We start from the raw sequence: 19,017 nt of genomic DNA, 5'->3' as shown, positions 1-19,017 counted from the left end.
TGTGGGTAAGTGACATCTATTAATTCATGTGCTGCTCAGAGAACAGAATTTACATTACTTTAAAATCTTTAAAATGTGAGACATACATGAAGTTTGCACAAAAAAAAGAATCTTTAAATATGAAAACATGCATATCTAGGAAGGCAATATTTTTTAAAAAGCAATATTTAAATATTGTTGTATTTATTTCAGCAAATTTTCATGACTGAAATCCATCTTAAAAATTATTTGCTCATAAAACCCTAATAGGTTATGCATAAATCAAAACAGTGAGCCACCATACTTTCTTTTTTAACTATTTGAATAACTTACTTGACTAAGTAATCGACACCTATCTTCTAATGTCATCAAAATATTTAGTTGGAGGCCAGGTATTATTCCTGAAAGTTATTCTCTAGTCTCTATTTCAAATCTATCTGAAATAGATTTAATACTGTGCATGCAATATTTTCTTGAGCTTCCATATTATTTGACAGTGAGCTCTAACATAGACCTTCATTCTTCAATTTAGAACATAATTTAGAATACAAGCATCAAAGTATATTGTAAAAAAAAAAACAAATTGATTTGGTCTAATTCTTTGTCTCATGCAAAACAAACCAATGCAAGCTGGTTTAATGTTTGTACATACATTTTATTAATGTTGGCTGGCCACATTATAGAAGACTATCCTAGAATTTTGTGTTTTAGAAGACCTCAGTTAGTAAGAAATTATGGTCTGTATTTCATTTTTCAGAGATGATTTTCTAGGGTAAAGACAGACATGTTATTAGCATCTGTTTAAAATTATGACAAGTAGAAATAGCCTATTATCCCCAAAACTATAATATGAATATCATCACAAGCCCTTCAGTCATTTCTTCCCAAGTAGTGCCTATATGCAGAATACAATCTGTTAGAGTGCACATTTATGCCCATTTCAATTCTTCTAAAAGAGTAAATCTAGCGTAACACCTATTAGAAGCAAATAGTGTATGATAGCAGTAATAAATATCTATATGCTCTTTTGAAAACAAAAGCACCTCAGACCCTATAGCAGATATATCCTATACTATGATCTTCTGGTTTCTTTAATGTCTGTATTTCATGCCCCTTGCCTAAATGCATGTCAGTGTCTGTTTTCTTTGTAAGTGGTGGATATCAATATGAGCAGTGCCTTTGTAATTCAGAAAGTCCCCTGACTGAATCAATTGTCTTGTCAAATGGAACAAGCAACAACCATTACTCACAAGGTACACGCAGCCCTAAATTTAAATAGACTTTGCTAGCACACTAAGAATTATTCAGGAGGAAACAAGAGCAATAAAAGGCACAATGTCACAGGAACATTTCAGTTTAACTTTCCTTTTGGGATAATAAAGCACTTAGATGGATGTATCACTTTATTTTGTCACTTAGTTCACATAGGTAAAGAGAAACTTTTTACAGAGAAAAGGCTAGATTTCTCAGAAACTACTTTCCTTTTCAAAATCCCCTGGGAATCAGAGGAAGGAAATTTAAAACTTCTCCTCAGAAGGTGTTAATTAGACATGACTTAACATTTTCAAAAATCTTCTTAGCTCAGCTATACTTACATTGTTATTAATTGGGATTTAAGTGGATAGTACCTACCGTCTCCATAAATTAGATTTCTCTCTGGACTAAAATTTTGCATTAGTCAAGGTTCAAAAGTTTGTTAGCGTTTCAAATCCAAAGGCCTTTACAGAAATCCTGACTGATGGTAAAATTCAGTAGAACCACACAGCAGTGCATGATTCTCTAACCTAAAATTACTGGAAGTGTTCAAGGCCAAGTGGGAGGTGTTCATGTCTAGTGGGAGGTGTCCCTGCCCATGGCAGAGGGGTTGGAACTAGATGATCTTCCAAACCAAACCATTCTGTGATTCTATGAAAAGTATTGAGTGCGCTTAAATTAGAACCACAGTTCATAAACAAATTCCCTTCTATAAAGATGTTTCATATACAAATATCTTTAACAAATGTTAATAGGCTTCTAAACTGTGCCATATTTTACTTTGATTGCCACTGTCTTTGGAATTCCATGGATCATTACTTTCTTGGCAGAGTTACAATACTAACAATTGAAGCAGTATTTTCTTTAGAATCAATAATCCAAAGAGCGAGTCAAATAATTCACTAAAAATGGATTATTCATTGATTAGCATTCAAAGAAACACTTGGATAGCATGTTCAAAAAGCTCTAATTTAACAGCTGAAACAAGTTAAGGCTAATCCTATTCTATTACTGTTTTATGAAGTTTACTGCGCGTAATACAAGCCCATATTGTTCTCCTACAGTTAGACCCAACTCACATTAATAGCATAGCCAGCAGGTCTAATGAAGTCACCCTTTCACTTTAATCAGCACTTCTAAGACCACATCCACAACTCCAGTTTTGAGCTGAGTCCAGGTTTGGGCTCCTCAGTACAAGAAACATGGAAAATTGTGCTAGTTCAGCAGACAACCACCAAAGAAGTTGGGGAGCTGAAGCACATGACATAGGAATAGAGGGTGAGAGATACGGGTCTGTTCAGCCTTCAGAAGAGAAGGTGAAGGGGAGACCTTGCTGCTGTCCACAACTGCATCATCAAAATACAGAGAAGATGGAGCCAAACTCTTGGAGGTACAAAATGGTAACACAAGATACAATGCACCAAGTTGGAACATGGAAAATCCTGGTTAACTACCAGGAAAAAATATTTCTTGCATGAGGATGATCAAATTCTGGAGGAGACTGCCTAGAGGACCTGTAGAATCTACATCCTTGGAGGAGATTGAGATTCATATGGACACAACTGTGGGCAACTTCATCTCACTGGACCTGCTCTGGGCAGCAGGCTGGACTAGATGACTTCTGGAAGTCCCTTCCAACCTAAATTATTCTACAACTCCGTGAATAGTACCAATGAAGGCAATTCATTCCAGTGTTACTATATCCACTGAAGAATGCTAAAAGACATTAAACTATAAGCAAATCCTCAATTGTTAAAATAATAATAAATGCAGCTGTTTTATATTTAATCTATCTTTTCATAACAGTGGCTGTGCCTTACCTATTTTACCGTATTTTTTATCTAATAAAGAAAGAGTAAAATGTCAAAGTGCAAATCAAATAAACTGCATCCTCATCTATACATGTATAACATGAATCAAGGCAGTGGAACAAACTCCAGACGGCTATTCATTCTGTGAGAACAGACTCATCAGACATGCTTCAAAGCTGAGTTCATCATATCTACAAAAATACAAATATTAACAACCCAGTGAAAGACATTAGAAGATGTAGCAATATATTATTCATAACTGATAGGTGCTTACTGTGAATGAAGCTGGTATTTCCATACACAAAGGCTAAGAAATTAAGCTCTGTACAAACATTACACTGCTGGCTGTCCCTTCCTCTCTCTGCTCTAGTATTCACATGCCCATTTCTTTGCAAAGCCTGTACCAGCCGTAATAGTAACTCGTTATTCTTACACTGTTCAAATCCTCATCCTGGTCACTACCTCCCCATTTGTGGGCTTACGTGTCCTCACAGTCACCTGCCTAATGGACATCTCTGAATAAGAGAGTACAGGTTGTGGCCAGAAATACCACTTCACAAAGCCAGAAATACCACTTCACAAAGGATTGCTTTGGCTTTTACACAACTTGAGAATATTTTCTTAGAATTATCTTATTTCAGTAATTTCCTAAATACTAACATTAATGTTGCTTTAACTTTTGTTATTAATATTTATTAAATATGATGACATAACAGCCTAGTTTGGCAGTGAACAAAAAATGCTACCCACTAACTCAGAAGGAAGTGGAGAGCCAAGAAGAACCTAGGATGTCTCTGGAGTCATCAAGACCTCTCAGTAGTGAAAGGGAAAGCTAACACTGATTATCTACTCTGTGCAGTAGTGACAAAATTATATTGTTGATAAGCACCACAGATGTTTTTTTCTTGTAAGCCAAATTCATATGTTTTCACCGAAGACTGGAAACAATCAGTAAAGTAATGCTACATAACAATGACCACTGAAAAACTCTGGAGGTTGATGTTCTATTGTATTATATCTACTAATACAAGTTAGTCCAGCAACAACAGTAAACATATGATAACAGAAACATTTGTTTACTAGCATTCTTTATATTAAGGAAAAAATACAGAAAAGCAAGATAATTTTTTCATTCAGCTCACTGTTAAAACATATTTTCTTCTTTAAATAAAGTAACCACACAACAGAACATTCATGCTTGTGAAATGAAAATCAAAGTTCTATATCCAAATATGCATCTCCAGACATTTACAAAATATTCTTACTGATGTATATTCAGTTCATTTAGCTTTTATTTTTTTATAATAAAACAGTGAAATTATCCATTCCTTAGTAGGAAAACATTATTATGAATGTTGGTAATAAATTTAGGGGGGATTAAATAGGCAGAAAAGCTGCATCTTTCTCATCCTGTCTTTTTTGTTTATATTCCATGGCATTGACTGCCATTAAGAACAATCATAAAAAGTAAAGTAAGAAGTTAACAAAGATCAAACGTCAGTAACATATGTTCAGATCCATTTTCTTGAGCACGTGTAGGGTATTTTTAAAATGCTTACCTTAACTATGCCACGGATATGCATTTTTGCTATCATCTCTGCAGTATAAAGGAACATCAATAGAGTATCGAGAGCAAATGTCACATACTGGAGAGGAGGATAATGCTCGAAGGTCTTTGGAGTGTTCATACAAACAGAAATAACACTGATTATGGCACAGATTCGTAGTAATGAGTGTACCCACTGAAAAAAAAAACAACACAAGAAAACCAAGACATTGCAAGATTGTTTTAATTTTCAAGAACAGCTCAAATATTTAGCCTTCATAACTTGTACAGGTGCTTTTTGTAAACACAGTTTTGCAGCTTTCTTTTACATCATAATCCGTGTATTTAAGGTCTTAATCTCAAAAATAAGCTCTCATGATTTTATGAAACAAAAAATAAATTATTAGTTAATTTGGGAGGTTGCATAATTCATAAACCAAGTATCAAGACCCAGGAAACTGAGAGTCAGGATTCCATCCTTCCTACTTTGCAGTTTTTGCAGTCCAATTTATTTTCAAATGACAACTTGTCATATTTTATATTTTATGCAGACAATAAATAGAATTAGTTGATGTTATAAACTGGGGGAATACATTAAATGAAAATATCTGTGGAAAAAAATTAATTTCACATTTAGATTAACTGATTTTTCAGTTATTTTTTTAAATTAACTTTTTTTTTTTCAGTTCACAATTCCAAAAATGAAGAGAGGCACAGGGACTAAAATCATCCTTCCATTTATGAAAAGAATAAATATTAAAAAGACTATGTCAAAGAAAGCTACTTCTTAATATCAGGATTCCCTTTTTTTCCAAACAAGTTTTGTTGCTGTAAGAGAACAGTTCATTTCTATGACTACTTACGTCTCAGTCTCAAAACAATTTTTATTAATAAGGCTATATTCAGTGCTAGGCACAGTGGGAGGTCTAATGAGAAGGTAGAATGTATCAGTACATGTGTTTATCATTGGATTTTTTTTCTCTTTTTAAATCAAAACACCACTGAAACATCTTTAAAGTCAGACAAGTGTAATGAATCAGAGCTGGTAAGGTCATGTCTATCAAAAAAAAAAAAAAGACACTTCAGCAAGCAAAAAAAGAAAAAAAACTTTTTTCATCAAACAAAAAAAAAGAAATCTAAAAGTGTATTTATGGCAATTTACAATTTGTGGAAAAAATATACAATCTTTTACACCAACTCGAACATTTCAGTATCAAGAAGCTGTAAGAAAACTCACCTTTTTTAACACTCACCATATGCCCACCTAAATGTAATGATATTTGACCTAAACTAAACAGCTCTACTGTTTCTGAGCCCAAATTAGTAATTTGGAAGTGTAAGGCATCTGATGTATTGTTTATTATGTCCCACCTTGTTTCAAACCTTGTTTAAACTGAAAAGAAATAACATAAATAGTAAAGTGTGGCTTATATATATATGTGTTGTCTGCCATAGTAAAATGTTAATATTATACTTGCTAAGCAATATGCAACTAGTATACCAGCATGACAAGAAAAATGATTCCATCCAAAAGCTGAATGCTGTGCACTGAGAAACATATGTAAATAACCCAGCATATCTTTCTGCAATGACATTTTGAGCTAATTACAGAATTCAATAGGAACATTCTATTTAAAATTATTTAGCATGAATAATATATGGGTGTTGTCTTGTAAATGATTTAGGTGTTAAAACTCAGAAGCGAATCTTAGAGATCTGGGATCCATACTGCAAATGAGATGATAGTTCACTAAATGAATGCCATGCCAATAACATGTATTAATTTATTTCAGAATATTTGACTTTTTGCTTTCACAAAGTAAAGAATTCTACTCTCCTTTAAGAGAAGCATAAAAATGCCTTCTCTACAAAACCACGAATCATTCAAAACACAGGAATCCCGGATGCTCACTGACAGCTGAATATGTAATTTAATCATAACAACCATCTTTACGTGGTAAAGGCATCTTCTTAATACTGCACATTCTGTTAATAACTCTGTTCCCAACGAAGCAATCTCCAGTTCCAAGCTGCCAGACACTTCTTCACCTATCTATTGCTTTAGGGCACATTGTAGGTGAAATGATACTAGAAAAATATGAGCTGTACTTGAAACTAAACAACCAAAATACACTATTATATTCATAAGGGATGTAAAAAGGGAGATTTGAAAGTAAAAACTTTCAAGTCAAAATGAAACTGCTGGCCACTGCTTTAGCAATGAAATGCTCTTTTTGACATTCTCTTCAGAAGTTCACTTTACGAACTTCCAATTTCAATAAACATGTTAGAAAACAGAGACATTGAAAGGATAGCTACTTAATAAAAAAGTCAGTAGCTGAATGTTGGCAAACACTGCTTGATCATCCCCATCACTTTGTAACAACCAAAACCAACCTTTGTATTTAGTTTCGGACTTTTTGTTAGAAATGAACTGGTAGATCAGCAACTATAGCTCGATATTTGCTTCTAACAAATATCTATTTCAGAACCTTTCTTAGAAGTCATATTTCAACAATACAAATTACATTTAACTTACAATTAGCGACTACAGAAAGAGATACGTACTGGTTTGTTAATCCACAGAATATCTGCATTGTCTGACAAAGATTCATCAGGACCAAAATCTGTAACTGGTTGGGCTTCCACCCTTGAACTCTGTTTCCTCTTTAGCATCCTGAAGTTAACTTTTGTTATCTATGATCATGAAACCACCTTGGGAGAAAAAACAGAGAAAAGACATTAATTCACTGAAACCATTTTATAATGCCCTTTTGAACAGCTTTATAATAACCTAAAGCATTCTGGGTTTATGGCAAAGGGACTTTGTATTTATTAACAGGATCTTCATTTTATTAAAAAGCCTTGCCTATATAAATCACTGACATGACTCTCAGTTCACAACAATTTACATAAAGGTATGCAACCCAATTACTAAAACTTAGCAGTGCTGGCAGAAAATTTGGACCAATATGCGAAGGCAGCTATTGCTGTGAACTTAAACCAAAAGAAATCATTGGATGGATTTCCTGAAGCCATTTAATTTAACGGTGACATTTCCATTTATTATATTAGGCTAATACGAAGCCCAATAAGCCAAAGGCAAACAGGCAATGTTAAGTAGCCAACAGATTTTATTGTTCTTTACTGAAATTGGAAGTCTTTTTGCTACTTACTTTTACTATTAACATTCATTTTTCTAATACCTTTCTTTAATGTCAGTAATTACCTATCCAACGGCAGGACAGTTGGCTTTCTCTGGGGCTTATGTTGGCACATGGGAGCACAGAGGAAAATGTGCTGTTTCCCCAAGATTAGGCTGAGTTTCGACATTCCTGGCACAGAGGCTGAGCCTTCTGCATACCTCAGCACTCAAAGCAGCAACCAGCAGATGCACTATGAGAGCTAAGGTGAGCTAGATATTAGCATCAACTTTCCCTCAGACACAGGACAAGAGTCCCAGAATCAAAATAAATGCAAAGAGATTAATATGTGTTCTCCCAGGGAGTAACAGCCTACCTAGCAGGGAGCACTGGACTTGCCTAAGAACTGCCTTTCATGAAATACAGTCCCTTAGGGATGTTTTTTTCAGGAAGGTGAGGGGGAAGGAGAAAGCAAGATCTTCGGCCTTGTAATGAACCTTTACCCTGGACCAAGCCTGGTTCGTAGATGATACTATATTTCCAAAAAGTCTGTCAAAACTAGTATAAAGTACTTCAAAGCTACAAGTTGACCATCAAGTGTCTCAAGGTATGATGGTGACTACAGCATGAAATACTGTCCTTGGAAGAAGCAGTAGGTTCCAGAGTATGGAAGTGCCCGTGTGCTTGGTCTCAAATGGCCTTTCCACCACACCAGCCACTGCTTCACGTCCACTCTGCACCTATACCTCCCTGGCTGTCTCTTCTTTAAGCTATCATGGCAAAAAACCTATTCATGTTCTTCCAGCTCCCTCAGAGTCTACTGCCACTCTATTTTTCCTCTTTCAGATTCGAAAGGTCAGCTCTACTCAAAAGGTCCCTTGCTCTATTTTCAGAAGAGTGCTTTCTCCCATGCTGTCTCTCCATACGTAAAGCCCGCCATACGTAAAGTAAAGTTAGGTTTTTGGATTATCCCCTTTCATATCTGTCAGTAAATTAAAACTCCTGAGCATGATGTTTGTGTCATCATCATGACACACCTGCCTGCACGCGCCTTTCTCCTATCTGCTGTCTAACATTTAAAAAACAAATCTGGACCATTGGTCTGAGTTTGGACAGACCTGAAAGCAATAGGGTTGAGGTCCTAGACTGACGATCCCAGCTGAAGGAGCTGAAGTTATACAGTATTTCATTTTACTTTTTTTAAGAAACAGAAATGATATAAAGGCACAAAATAAGGGGCAACTTCCAACACCTTTGTGTTGGACAATGAATCACAGCAATCATAGTGCAAGTGGAACTGATAAGCTGACACTAAATATATGCAAATATTGTTAAATGGACATTATAGATTAATAGTCTAACAAATGAGGGGTTACAAACATACCCATACAAGTTGTATGTCCCTTCAAGACTCATGCTTAAGCTCCGTGCTCCCACTTCCTTCCCATAAATGATTTCACCACTTCCCTTTACCAGTTTTTACTGCTTTCTCCTATTTATTTCCAAGCCTATTGTATTGACCCATTTTCTCTATTTGGACCAAAGCATAACTATAAACTCTTGAAGCCTTGGAGCTGTTGGTATTTTTTTGAGGTCACGAAGCTTTAAAATGGCTACATTTAATAAAGTGGTAAGTTTACTGCAATTTCTTGGGAGCTGCACTTCTGGAGACCTTGGAAAAAAAAATCTAAAATGTTTCCTGCACATATTATCCTTTGTAAACTGTTACTCAAAAGCTATTCAATCAATAAAATATTAATTTTATGCTTCCAATTTCTGCATTTCCTAGTAAACTCTTAAGAAAATACATAGGAATAAACAGAGGATCAACAAGGCAAATACAATCAATAAGAGAATTATGAAAAAAGTCTCAGGATATGAAACATGGACAAGACACTACTGTTTTGTTTTGTTTTGTTTTAAGATGACACTCTAAATAAGCAGCTATGTCCATTTGAGGAATAAAGTAGACAATTACCAAAGAATTGCTTATTTGTACATCTGATGGGTGGGAAGATGAGCCATATACTTCTAATGAAACTCCCATCTACCCTTCTACCCAGTGACACCAACTTATTTGTTTTTATTCTTTATTTTTGGAATTGATACGGACACATGAACTTTAGATGTTAATAATGGATTCAGTTCATTCTTAAGTGTTGTAACTAAAGAGATCAAAATTATTCCTTTTAAGGGGTAGTCTTGAATGAATTGCCATATATACAAATCCAACAGAAGAGAATAAACATTTATGGAATACAAGAACCACCTAGTTTATTTCTCTACTTGAAATGAGCAGAAATCCCCATTAAAAAAAAAAAAAGCACCACCACAATAAAGACCACAAGTCAAGAATCTTCTGAAAATGGTCTTTAGCAAGATTATTATTCAAAAGTATAATAAGGTTGCTCTCAAGCTTTTATGCAATTTGTTGTTGTTGTTTTTTCACACTGCTTGCAATTTCCCAGGGAACATGCAGCCCTTTAACATGAGTTTGTTACTGCAGAACACAGAGCCTGGTGCTTTGCACTCTGCCCCGTACACGTGAGGAAGTTTAATGTGTGGCCTACAACACCTTTTGCACCTTTTTTTAAGAGGCAACTAGCTGAAAGATGAATGGGAGGAAGGGAGCTGTGCAGGCACTCCTTGCAGCATGCGACGTGCAGCAAGCACCACACCAAGCTGTGCTAATGGGGAGGCTGCAGTCCTCCCTAACCCTGACTATAAATCCACCCCTGCAGTTCCCACATTGATTCCGACATACATCATTAGGTCTTTCTTTGATCACAACCTGTTATTAACACGAAAGGCTTAATACATTCCCTAGGATATATTTCTAGCTCCGGAGTTTTTAAGAAATACTGGGTGCGGGACAAAGACAGGTTTTGAGACAAGAAAATACCATGGAGTTTTAGGGCTACACCAACATCAGATTTCTTTGGAGCATTTTCTTTACAATAGCAATGAAAATCCACAGCACAGGTGTCAAACCTACTCAGGCAGTAACATAGCCTTTTTGCTTTTAAAACTTTCCTCTATTTTAAGATGCAAAAAAAAATAATGAAGAAAACAAAATAGAATATGAATCATGCGCTGTGTCCCTTCTGATCCATTTGGTCAGCCTGATCTCCCTCTCTTCCCCTGAACTTCAACATGTTCAAGAACTACTACACTATCTCAAAACTAAATTTTGAGACAATAAACTATCAGCATTACAATAAATTTGCAGGTTATGGTTAAATCAAAGTGTTCAAGCACAATAACTGGTAAACTCAAGACGCACTGTGCACTTAGGGAAAGAAGAAGTCTGAAGAAGGTCTAATCCCAGTTTACGATATCCACACTAGCCATAAGACACTTCTGCTAATGGAAGTTTGCACTTCCTACAAAAATCAAAAGACAAACTTAAAAAAGTAGCTGATCCTACCTACACAACATCAAAACCTGAGAAATCTGTGTGTTTATATAAAAAAAAAAAGTTCACTACATACAGCATATTCTGCTCAAGCACTCTCTATCACAAACTCAGGAAAATGTGCTTATAAATTCTGGTAGATAAAGAAAGCAGTTGAAAAATGACTTCACAAAAAATATATAGAAAAATAAAGCAGATATAACTATCTTTAAGGAGAGTTCAAAAATCAGACAAATCCTTTGCATCATCAATGTCTGGTTTCCAACATATTCCTGTCTCAGTCTGTTGACTTTGTCACCTGAGATTGTGCGAGCAGCGACTGAAGGTCCTCTCATGGCTGGCCACCTCTAAGAACTCCCTTCCACGTAAATTCTCTCTTGTCTGAAAATGTCAGCTCCAATTCCAACTCTTCCCAGAGCTGGGACACACAAAGTGACTCCTAAAATTGTTAGAAAGTTATTGGCTTTGAACTTTTTGCTATCTGTAATATCTAAAATCCGCCAAATATATAATGAGTGGCAGAGGGAGGACATGGACACCCATACAAACAGCATGATGATGTTAAGGAAGAAATTGCTCTTAGCTGTACTATGGTTACAGGAAAAATGTAAGTTCTACTTCTTTTACCTCAATAGTCTTTTTTCCTTTCCCTCTTAGCAAATTGTCACTGTTTCTGCACCAAATTTTAATTCCATCCCTGCTTTTCAGTGCAGTTACATGTGCAAAGTACTTTAGGATTTGTTTCCATGTACCAGAACATTTGAAGTGAGCAAATTATAGACATGATAGTACAGATATATGTAAGTTTATAAGGGTAAAGACAGAATTCCAATGGATACAGTCACATGGCACATACCACTATGGATGTTATTAACTCATTACTAGTTTCAAAGAAAAGCTTATGTCAGTTATTTTTCTCTCTGTGTGGTATTGGCATTTCATCTGATAAAATGCCCTGACAGATCTCCCTCCTTGATTTAAATGTCAATTTACACGTAATAGCTGATCAAACTTCAGTATTTATTAAAAACAAACAGGATTTTTCACAAAAAAGGTCTACTGAAGGAAATATCCTAGAAAGCACTTGCATTCACAATTTCAAGTAATCTGGATACAAGTAGGAAATAACAGCTGATGACAGCTTGTTTATACTAACAGGACCCCAGGCCAAAAAGATCATAGTGGGGTTCAGCAACCAAGGAAAGTGTAACGTTTGCTGATGGCCACCAGTGTTCAGATCATTTAGCTTGAAAACAGACAGGTGTCCAGGCTTCAGTTCTTTGCTCACAACATGTCTCGTGTTGTTTGCAGCTAAGGACAATGCTCACACCATATTTACTTCTTATGAATTTCTTCCTCTCAGACCCAGCCAAATGATTGAGGCCTACTCAGCAAGCAGAATCAAGTATCAAATTGCATATAAAGGCAGACATGACTTGAACAAGATATACAACCTACCACTACTACCACACGAGGTCACAGGACAAGTCCCTTTTATAGTAAGCCTTCAAACAGCCACAAGATACAATTTTGAAGAGCATACTCACAGTATTGTGATACAGCCAGATAATGAACTTCATAGCTTTATATAAAGTTTGGCATTTTCCCATTTTTCAAATAAGAAACTGCATTAAAAAAAAAAACAACAACAAAAAAAAACAGGTAAACTACCTACCTATTGCTTGCTACGCTACGACTAATCTACTGCAGTGTGGTCTATATGAAAATCCTTAAAAGCTGATGAAGAATTGCATCAATGAGCTTAATAAGAACCATGCTAGAAAAAATACAAGATCAATATTCTGGGATTTGCTTTTGTGGTCTACTCATCACCAGGTGGAAACTGTTGCCCCCAGTGAAAGCAAGGGGATTGATAGCAGGTCATTCTTCGAGAGGATTCAGGGAGCAACCCACCCTTTTTAAAAGATCCCACATTCTTTAATTCCCTATGAATGCTGCAGGAGATATAGTTAGCAGGATTTTAAAGCAAGGGTTGAGGGCACCCTTCCCAGAATGATGAAGGGGTAGAAAGGAGCTTCTCCGTAGGCAGATGGCTGGCAGCATGCCTGCTTAAGCGATTATTTTAATGTTGCTGGGATTTTGTTGTACTACTAATTACACACTACGGTGCCTAGAACCTTGTATACGCATTTTTTCAGAGTTTAAATTGATACATTAAAAATAAAATAAATAGTGATTATTTACTTTTAGCCTTGTTACAATTTTTACTAGAGTAATTATTAAAAACTTGAATATTCTAGATGGTTTCGCTTTTCCAAAATCTTCTGTTTATATATATTACTTTAGGAATTTCCAGAGAAACTGTTAATACCCATGTATTTTAAGCTGGAAATCCTTAAAACACAATCAGGACTCTTCCTTCTCACCTTCTTTTCTTCAAAAAAAAAAAAAAAAAAGTTGGCCTGTGATGCAGACTCTCATTGTTGCAGGACAGTTCCCCCAAGTTGCAGCCACAACCTTTGGTATCGTACTGCCATCTCCATAAACACAACATTGAATGTAATGGCCCAAGAACAAAAGGCCAAACTTTGGGGAAGTTTTTTTGGGAAAAATTTAACTGGAGAACTGAGAACATAGAATCACAGGCTGACTCAGGACTCACAAGGTCTTTAGTTCAATCTCCTGCCCAAGGATGCTCAAGTCAGATGTCAGACAAGGCTACAGTTTACCCAGGTTACTCCAGTCTGGTCCTGAATACCACCAAGAACGGAGATTTTACAATTTCTCTGGGCATCTTGTTCCACTGCCAGAGTATTCTCACAGTAGGGAAAAATAACAGGGATGAAAGATGAAAAGATCTTAGAAAATAAAGGAAGAGAAAACAAAAATAAACGAGTAGTAACAAGGTAATTTGCAACCATCGTTTAGAGGTAGTATCACCAGAAATAAGACATTTACCAGTACTTAACCTGATACAGGGAACTTCAAATGGAGGTTAAAATGAAAGGGAGAACAGAAAAAGACTGACAAGGAATTAAACATGATTCAACATATAGCTGGCATATTTGGCTGATTTTGTTCTTTACCTCAAAAAAGATTTCATGCTCAAAATCTACAGAAAAACCAAGTAATTCTCTAGCCATGGAAGTACTGAATTAGTAACACAGTAAAAATAAGTTTATTTCATGAATGTGACCACCTCCATTTTTCTCATAAAGACAGCAAAAATCTTGTTTTCAACTGCCTGAATTCCTAAATAGCATGAGGTAGGGAAAAATCCCAAACCCCAGAAGCCAATAGTAGTTCTAGCTCATCATGACATGTCTTAGGAAGAGATTCTTATCTTGGAAAATCAGTGATTTCGCACCTCTTCCAGAATTTGGTCCAGTAGCCCATTACCGCCTGTAACACAGCTTGATATTACTTTCCCGTGGGGAAAGTTTAAGGCCCAAAATCTGTGTGGCTCAAGATCTGGGTCTGAATGAATGCCACATGGTGTCTATGGTAACAGCAATGCCCAAAAGGTGGAAGTCAAAGCAGAGTCTGTATGTTAAAAGGTTGTATTTCCAGGAAGCATACCTCAAATGGGAACAAACTGTGGTGGACCACATTTCAGATTAACATAAAAAAGACATGCCAAACATATGGGTCTACATTACTACAACACAAATTACATGGTACTTATTATGGCTTTAATATTTCATTTCAAAACACAGCGGTTAACTAAAACAGTTGAGGAAATAATTCCCCTAGCTATTCCTAAATGTTCCCAGAGACATACTCATGAACTTGCAGAAAGCTGGAGTCTTCTAGCAGCCTGAGAGATCAGCTCAAAGCGGTATTTGTTTTCTCCCTCCATTGAAGTTTCTTGTGATTTATACAGCAAAAATCAGTCCATTTTTAATATGTATTATTTCTTTTTTTGGTCGGTTAGGGGGCAGGTGGGATGAGGCTGCTGTAGAAGGAAATGAAAAGAGGGACAATGCAATGAACCAGGAAATTGAAGATGTGAAAGACAAAAGACTCAAACAGCGTACACTTTGTATTTTCTCGCTGTTAATATTTGCTTTATGAGCGACTCCGAACGCAACAACGGGTAACTGAAGAAACTGCAGCTAACTTAAAAGCCACGCTCGTAGGCAAAGGCCACCAGAAACCTCAGCTCTTCCTACAAACGCGCCTTTGACGTCAGGAGCGCTAGAACAAGAAGACGTGGACAATAATAATAATGATAATGATAATAATAATAATAAGCAAGTCTCCATTCACATAACGAACCGAGGCCCTTGAAACTGCGCGTTAACCCCGGGGAGATTCCCCTGGGGCCAGCATCTCCCCCCGACCACCACCGCGGGGGGTCCCGGCCACCCCTCCCCGCGCCCCCCCAGCGCCCCCCGGCCGGGGCCGCTGCGGGCACCGAGCCCGGGCTCCTTCTGCCCAGGCCGAGGGCCGCTCCCCCGGCCCCGAGCCCGCCGCGGCCCCCGGGGCTCGGTGCCGGGGCCCTGTCGCCGCGGTCTTCCCGGGGTGCTCGGGGGGGGCCGGGGAGGGAGCGGGGAGGAGCCGGGGACCCCAGTACCGAGCCGGCCGCGCCCGCCGCCTCCCACCTACCGCCAGCATCCGCCTTCATGGCGCGGTCGGGAGGGGCCGGCCCCGGTCCCGGGGTGTCGCGGGGAGCGGAGGGGGCCCCGGCGGCGGCCGCCCTCGGTCTCTCGGCAACAGCGGCGGCGGGTGGGGCGGCCTGCGGGGCCCGGGCGGCGGGGGAAGGGGGGGAATCGCCGCCGAGATGCAGCCGGGTGCCTCGGATCGGCAGGTGCCGAGGGGAGAGGCGGCCGAGGCGGCCGGCGGTGTCCTCACGCACAGCGAAGGCGCAGCCTGGAAGAGGGATGCAGCCCGCTGCCTCTCGGCCCCTCGCAGCAGTTTTGGCGTGGGGGGCTGGCTTTGTGCACCGAGCCCCGAGACAGATAACGGGTGAAGGAAGTAAGAAGGAGGCCAGGATGCTTCCTACCGGCTCAAACTGAGCCGTAGCTGGGCAAGAAGCAGCTACCCAAACAGGAGAAAGCAGCACTCTGCCACCGAAGTGTGTCTGTGCAGCAGCTCTGTAGGGCTTGGGATGTTGGTTTTGTGCTTCTTTTGCTTCTGTTTGTTTGCTTGGCGTGGTCATCAAGTACTATGGTAGTTTTTTATTTTGGTAACCTTATGTGTGCATCTCAAAGCTCTTCTAGTAGCTGCACACTTCTTTGTGACCACACAGAGTTCACTGCAATGGTCACATCAACTGGGTGGTCTTCTTCATTGTCTGGTTACTGAAGATCCAAATAAAGGCTCAGTTTTGAGCTCCACGGTAAAATATATTCATAAAGTAGCATCATTCATAAAGTAGCAAAGAGATACCTTAAATAAATTAATAAGTACTTGGGAAACTGCCTGTATGCGTGAAGTCACCATGTTCCAATCTGTATTTCTATCTTCTTGGGCCAAAAAAAAGCCGAAATTTCAGTAGATTATTGTTTTGTCTTTACATGATTGTAGTTGGTGTGATATTATACAAACTCGTAGCTTTCTGGAGCCTGTAAAATTAGCGAAATCGAAGAGGTAATCCTGCAAATACAGTTGTTGCGAAGATAGCATTAAAGACATGGAATAGGATTTGAAAAACAAAACCCCTAGCAAAATAACACAGAAAACAGAAGGAAAACATATGGCATAAATTGCATTAAGTCCCGTTAGATTATATCTATTTGATGTTTACAACAAAAAACTAATAAGCCAGTTAGGGAGCTGGCCTCAGGATTATGGATGCAGCCCTGTCGGTGCTTACGTCCCGCATTAACAGCATTAGCAATTCCAGTAAATTTAAGCACCTAATTTTAGTGTTCGCAGAACTAGTGTCTTTAATAGCAAGCAGCCAGCTGATAACTAATGAAAAAAAAAAAAGAAAAAGGAAAAAGGATCAATTTAGGAATAAATGTGTTGACAAATAATACTCTTCATATTTTGTCTCTTTCCTCTATTATGTCTTATTAGTTGGAATAAGTTGCTAGGCAGCGTTATGCTGGTGGTGATAGCATCTTGTGAATGAAAAGTGACATTTGCAAAAAGTGAAGCATAGCAGCTATATCTAAGGAAAAGAAATCAGCATTTGCTAGCAGATGTGGTTTTGTGCAGGAGCTTTTTGGTGGACATATTGGCCTAGGAAAAATAACGTGATAGAACAATTCAGGTTGGAAGGAACCTTGGGAGGCCACCTGGTCCATCTAATCTGCTGAAAACAGCTCAGCTATGAGATCGCACCAGGGCTTTATCCAGTTGGGTCTTGAAAACCTCCCAAGACAGTGACTGCACAACCTCTGTGGGCGACCTGTTCCAGTGCTTGACTGTCCTCATTGAGAAGAATTAATTTTCTTGATGTCCAGTCAGACCCTTCTGCTGTCTCTCCTTCTCCTCTCATGCACCTCAGAGAAGAACCCAGCTCCATCCTCATGACACCATCCTTGTAGGCCCTGGCACGCCACTCTGAGGTGCCCCCAAGGCCATCCTTTCTCCAGGCTGAACAAACGCTGCTCCTTCAGCCTCTACTCATGGGGCAAGTGCTCCAGTCCAAACCCTCTTGGTGGCATGCAACTCACCTTGCTCCCGTGTATTAACATCTTTCTTGTACCAAAGGGACTCAGAATTGGATGCAGTATTTTACATGCAGTTTAATCAGTGCCACATAAAAGGGGATGTTTCCTGACATATAGCTTGTACAATGGAATACGTATTTCCTACGTATTTCACACTTCTACTTTTACCTGGTATCGGATTTGGTAACACAGCATTAAAGTTTGCCCTCCCCACCAATACGGAGCTTCTGTAAACTGCAGGCTGTTAACAGAGACCAATGCTTTCAGCAGAAGTTTGGGTTCTCTGGGTCATCTGTCCATAAGCATGACTTGCATAAGGTGGTGCTGCTGCTGGAAAAAGGGTTTAGTTCTTGATACCTTGACGTGCCTGCTACGCACAAAGAAAAAATGGTAGTATCTTTCATTTGAAGACTTGTGGAGGCAATGAAGGTCTACTGCCTGCTAGAAAAAGCCCTTTTCTGATTTGGTAATTCACCACAAATTTACCTTCATGACTGCCACAGAAAAAGCAATTATGAACATTTTAGAAATTAAGTTGCACGTATCACTATATGAGTATAAAGTGGAAAATGTAAATATTTATAAAATTGCTGGTCGAATTTTGCCATTTAAAATCCATGCTAATATTTAATATTTGGGGCTATAGCGTGGTTTTATTTTGATTTAGAAAGTTCTCATTGACTTAAATGGCAAGCCAAAAATAGACATAGAGGGACTGAATTTGGGGGTTAAGTGGAAGATGTAACTTTACTGTAATGTGAAATATGTCAAAAAGAAAGATATATCTTAGTAAATATTTGAATTTCTTCTCTCTAAATCTAGAATAGAAAAATGAATTTTCTTATTCCTATCTCAAACTCTAACACACAGTTGAATCTGGCCAAGAGGAAGCTTCCATTTAAAATGGAATTTTAGAAGATTCCAGAAGACCGATATTGAGAATTCAAGGTGACAGTTCTCAGCCTTACCTATCACTTTAATTTCTGTAACGTGTTCTGCAAACACAGTAAGGTCTTCCTGCATGAAAGGTGATTGAGAAACCAAAGTTTTCTAGGCAGGTCTCAAGGAGAAAATAAAAGCCTTGTTTTGTGTATTTCATTGCAGAATTTGTTTAGCCCTCAAGCCCCATGGTTTATTTTTATTTATTTATGTATTTTCTGGAATGCAGCTGACTCAAGCAATGATAAAGATAAAAATTAGAGTCATGGTTTTAATAGGCTGCACAAAAGCAGGCAAGTATTGGACGTCTCATCTTCCCCATTTTCAGTGAGAAAGAACAACTGTT

At 38.1% G+C, this 19,017-nt stretch overlaps 1 protein-coding gene across 5 annotated transcripts in view; it reads right to left on the bottom strand.

Moving 5' to 3' along the window:
• Positions 1-16,287, bottom strand: part of NALCN (sodium leak channel, non-selective) — a 236,279-nt gene extending 219,992 nt beyond the window's left edge. The window contains exons 1-4 of one of the 5 annotated variants that reach the window (XM_048072666.2): positions 15,718-16,286; positions 14,891-15,064; positions 7,159-7,305; positions 4,604-4,786 (exon numbers count right to left, since the gene is read on the bottom strand). In XM_048072666.2, coding sequence (XP_047928623.1) covers positions 4,604-4,786; positions 7,159-7,266 — 291 coding nt within the window. In that variant the 5' untranslated portion in view covers positions 7,267-7,305; positions 14,891-15,064; positions 15,718-16,286. Of the gene's footprint in view, positions 1-4,603; positions 4,787-7,158; positions 7,306-11,446; positions 11,570-14,890; positions 15,207-15,717 lie in introns of those variants that run through there. The other 4 variants (XM_048072668.2, XM_048072665.2, XM_013174447.3 and 1 more) reach the window with 4 other exon arrangements.
• Positions 16,288-19,017: the final 2,730 nt, after the last annotated feature.

The sequence above is a fragment of the Anser cygnoides genome, chromosome 1 (genome assembly GCF_040182565.1).
Source record: "Anser cygnoides isolate HZ-2024a breed goose chromosome 1, Taihu_goose_T2T_genome, whole genome shotgun sequence".
Lineage (NCBI taxonomy): Eukaryota > Metazoa > Chordata > Aves > Anseriformes > Anatidae > Anser > Anser cygnoides.
Note: the sequence above shows the minus strand (reverse complement) of the source record. Positions and strands in the feature narration are given on the sequence as shown.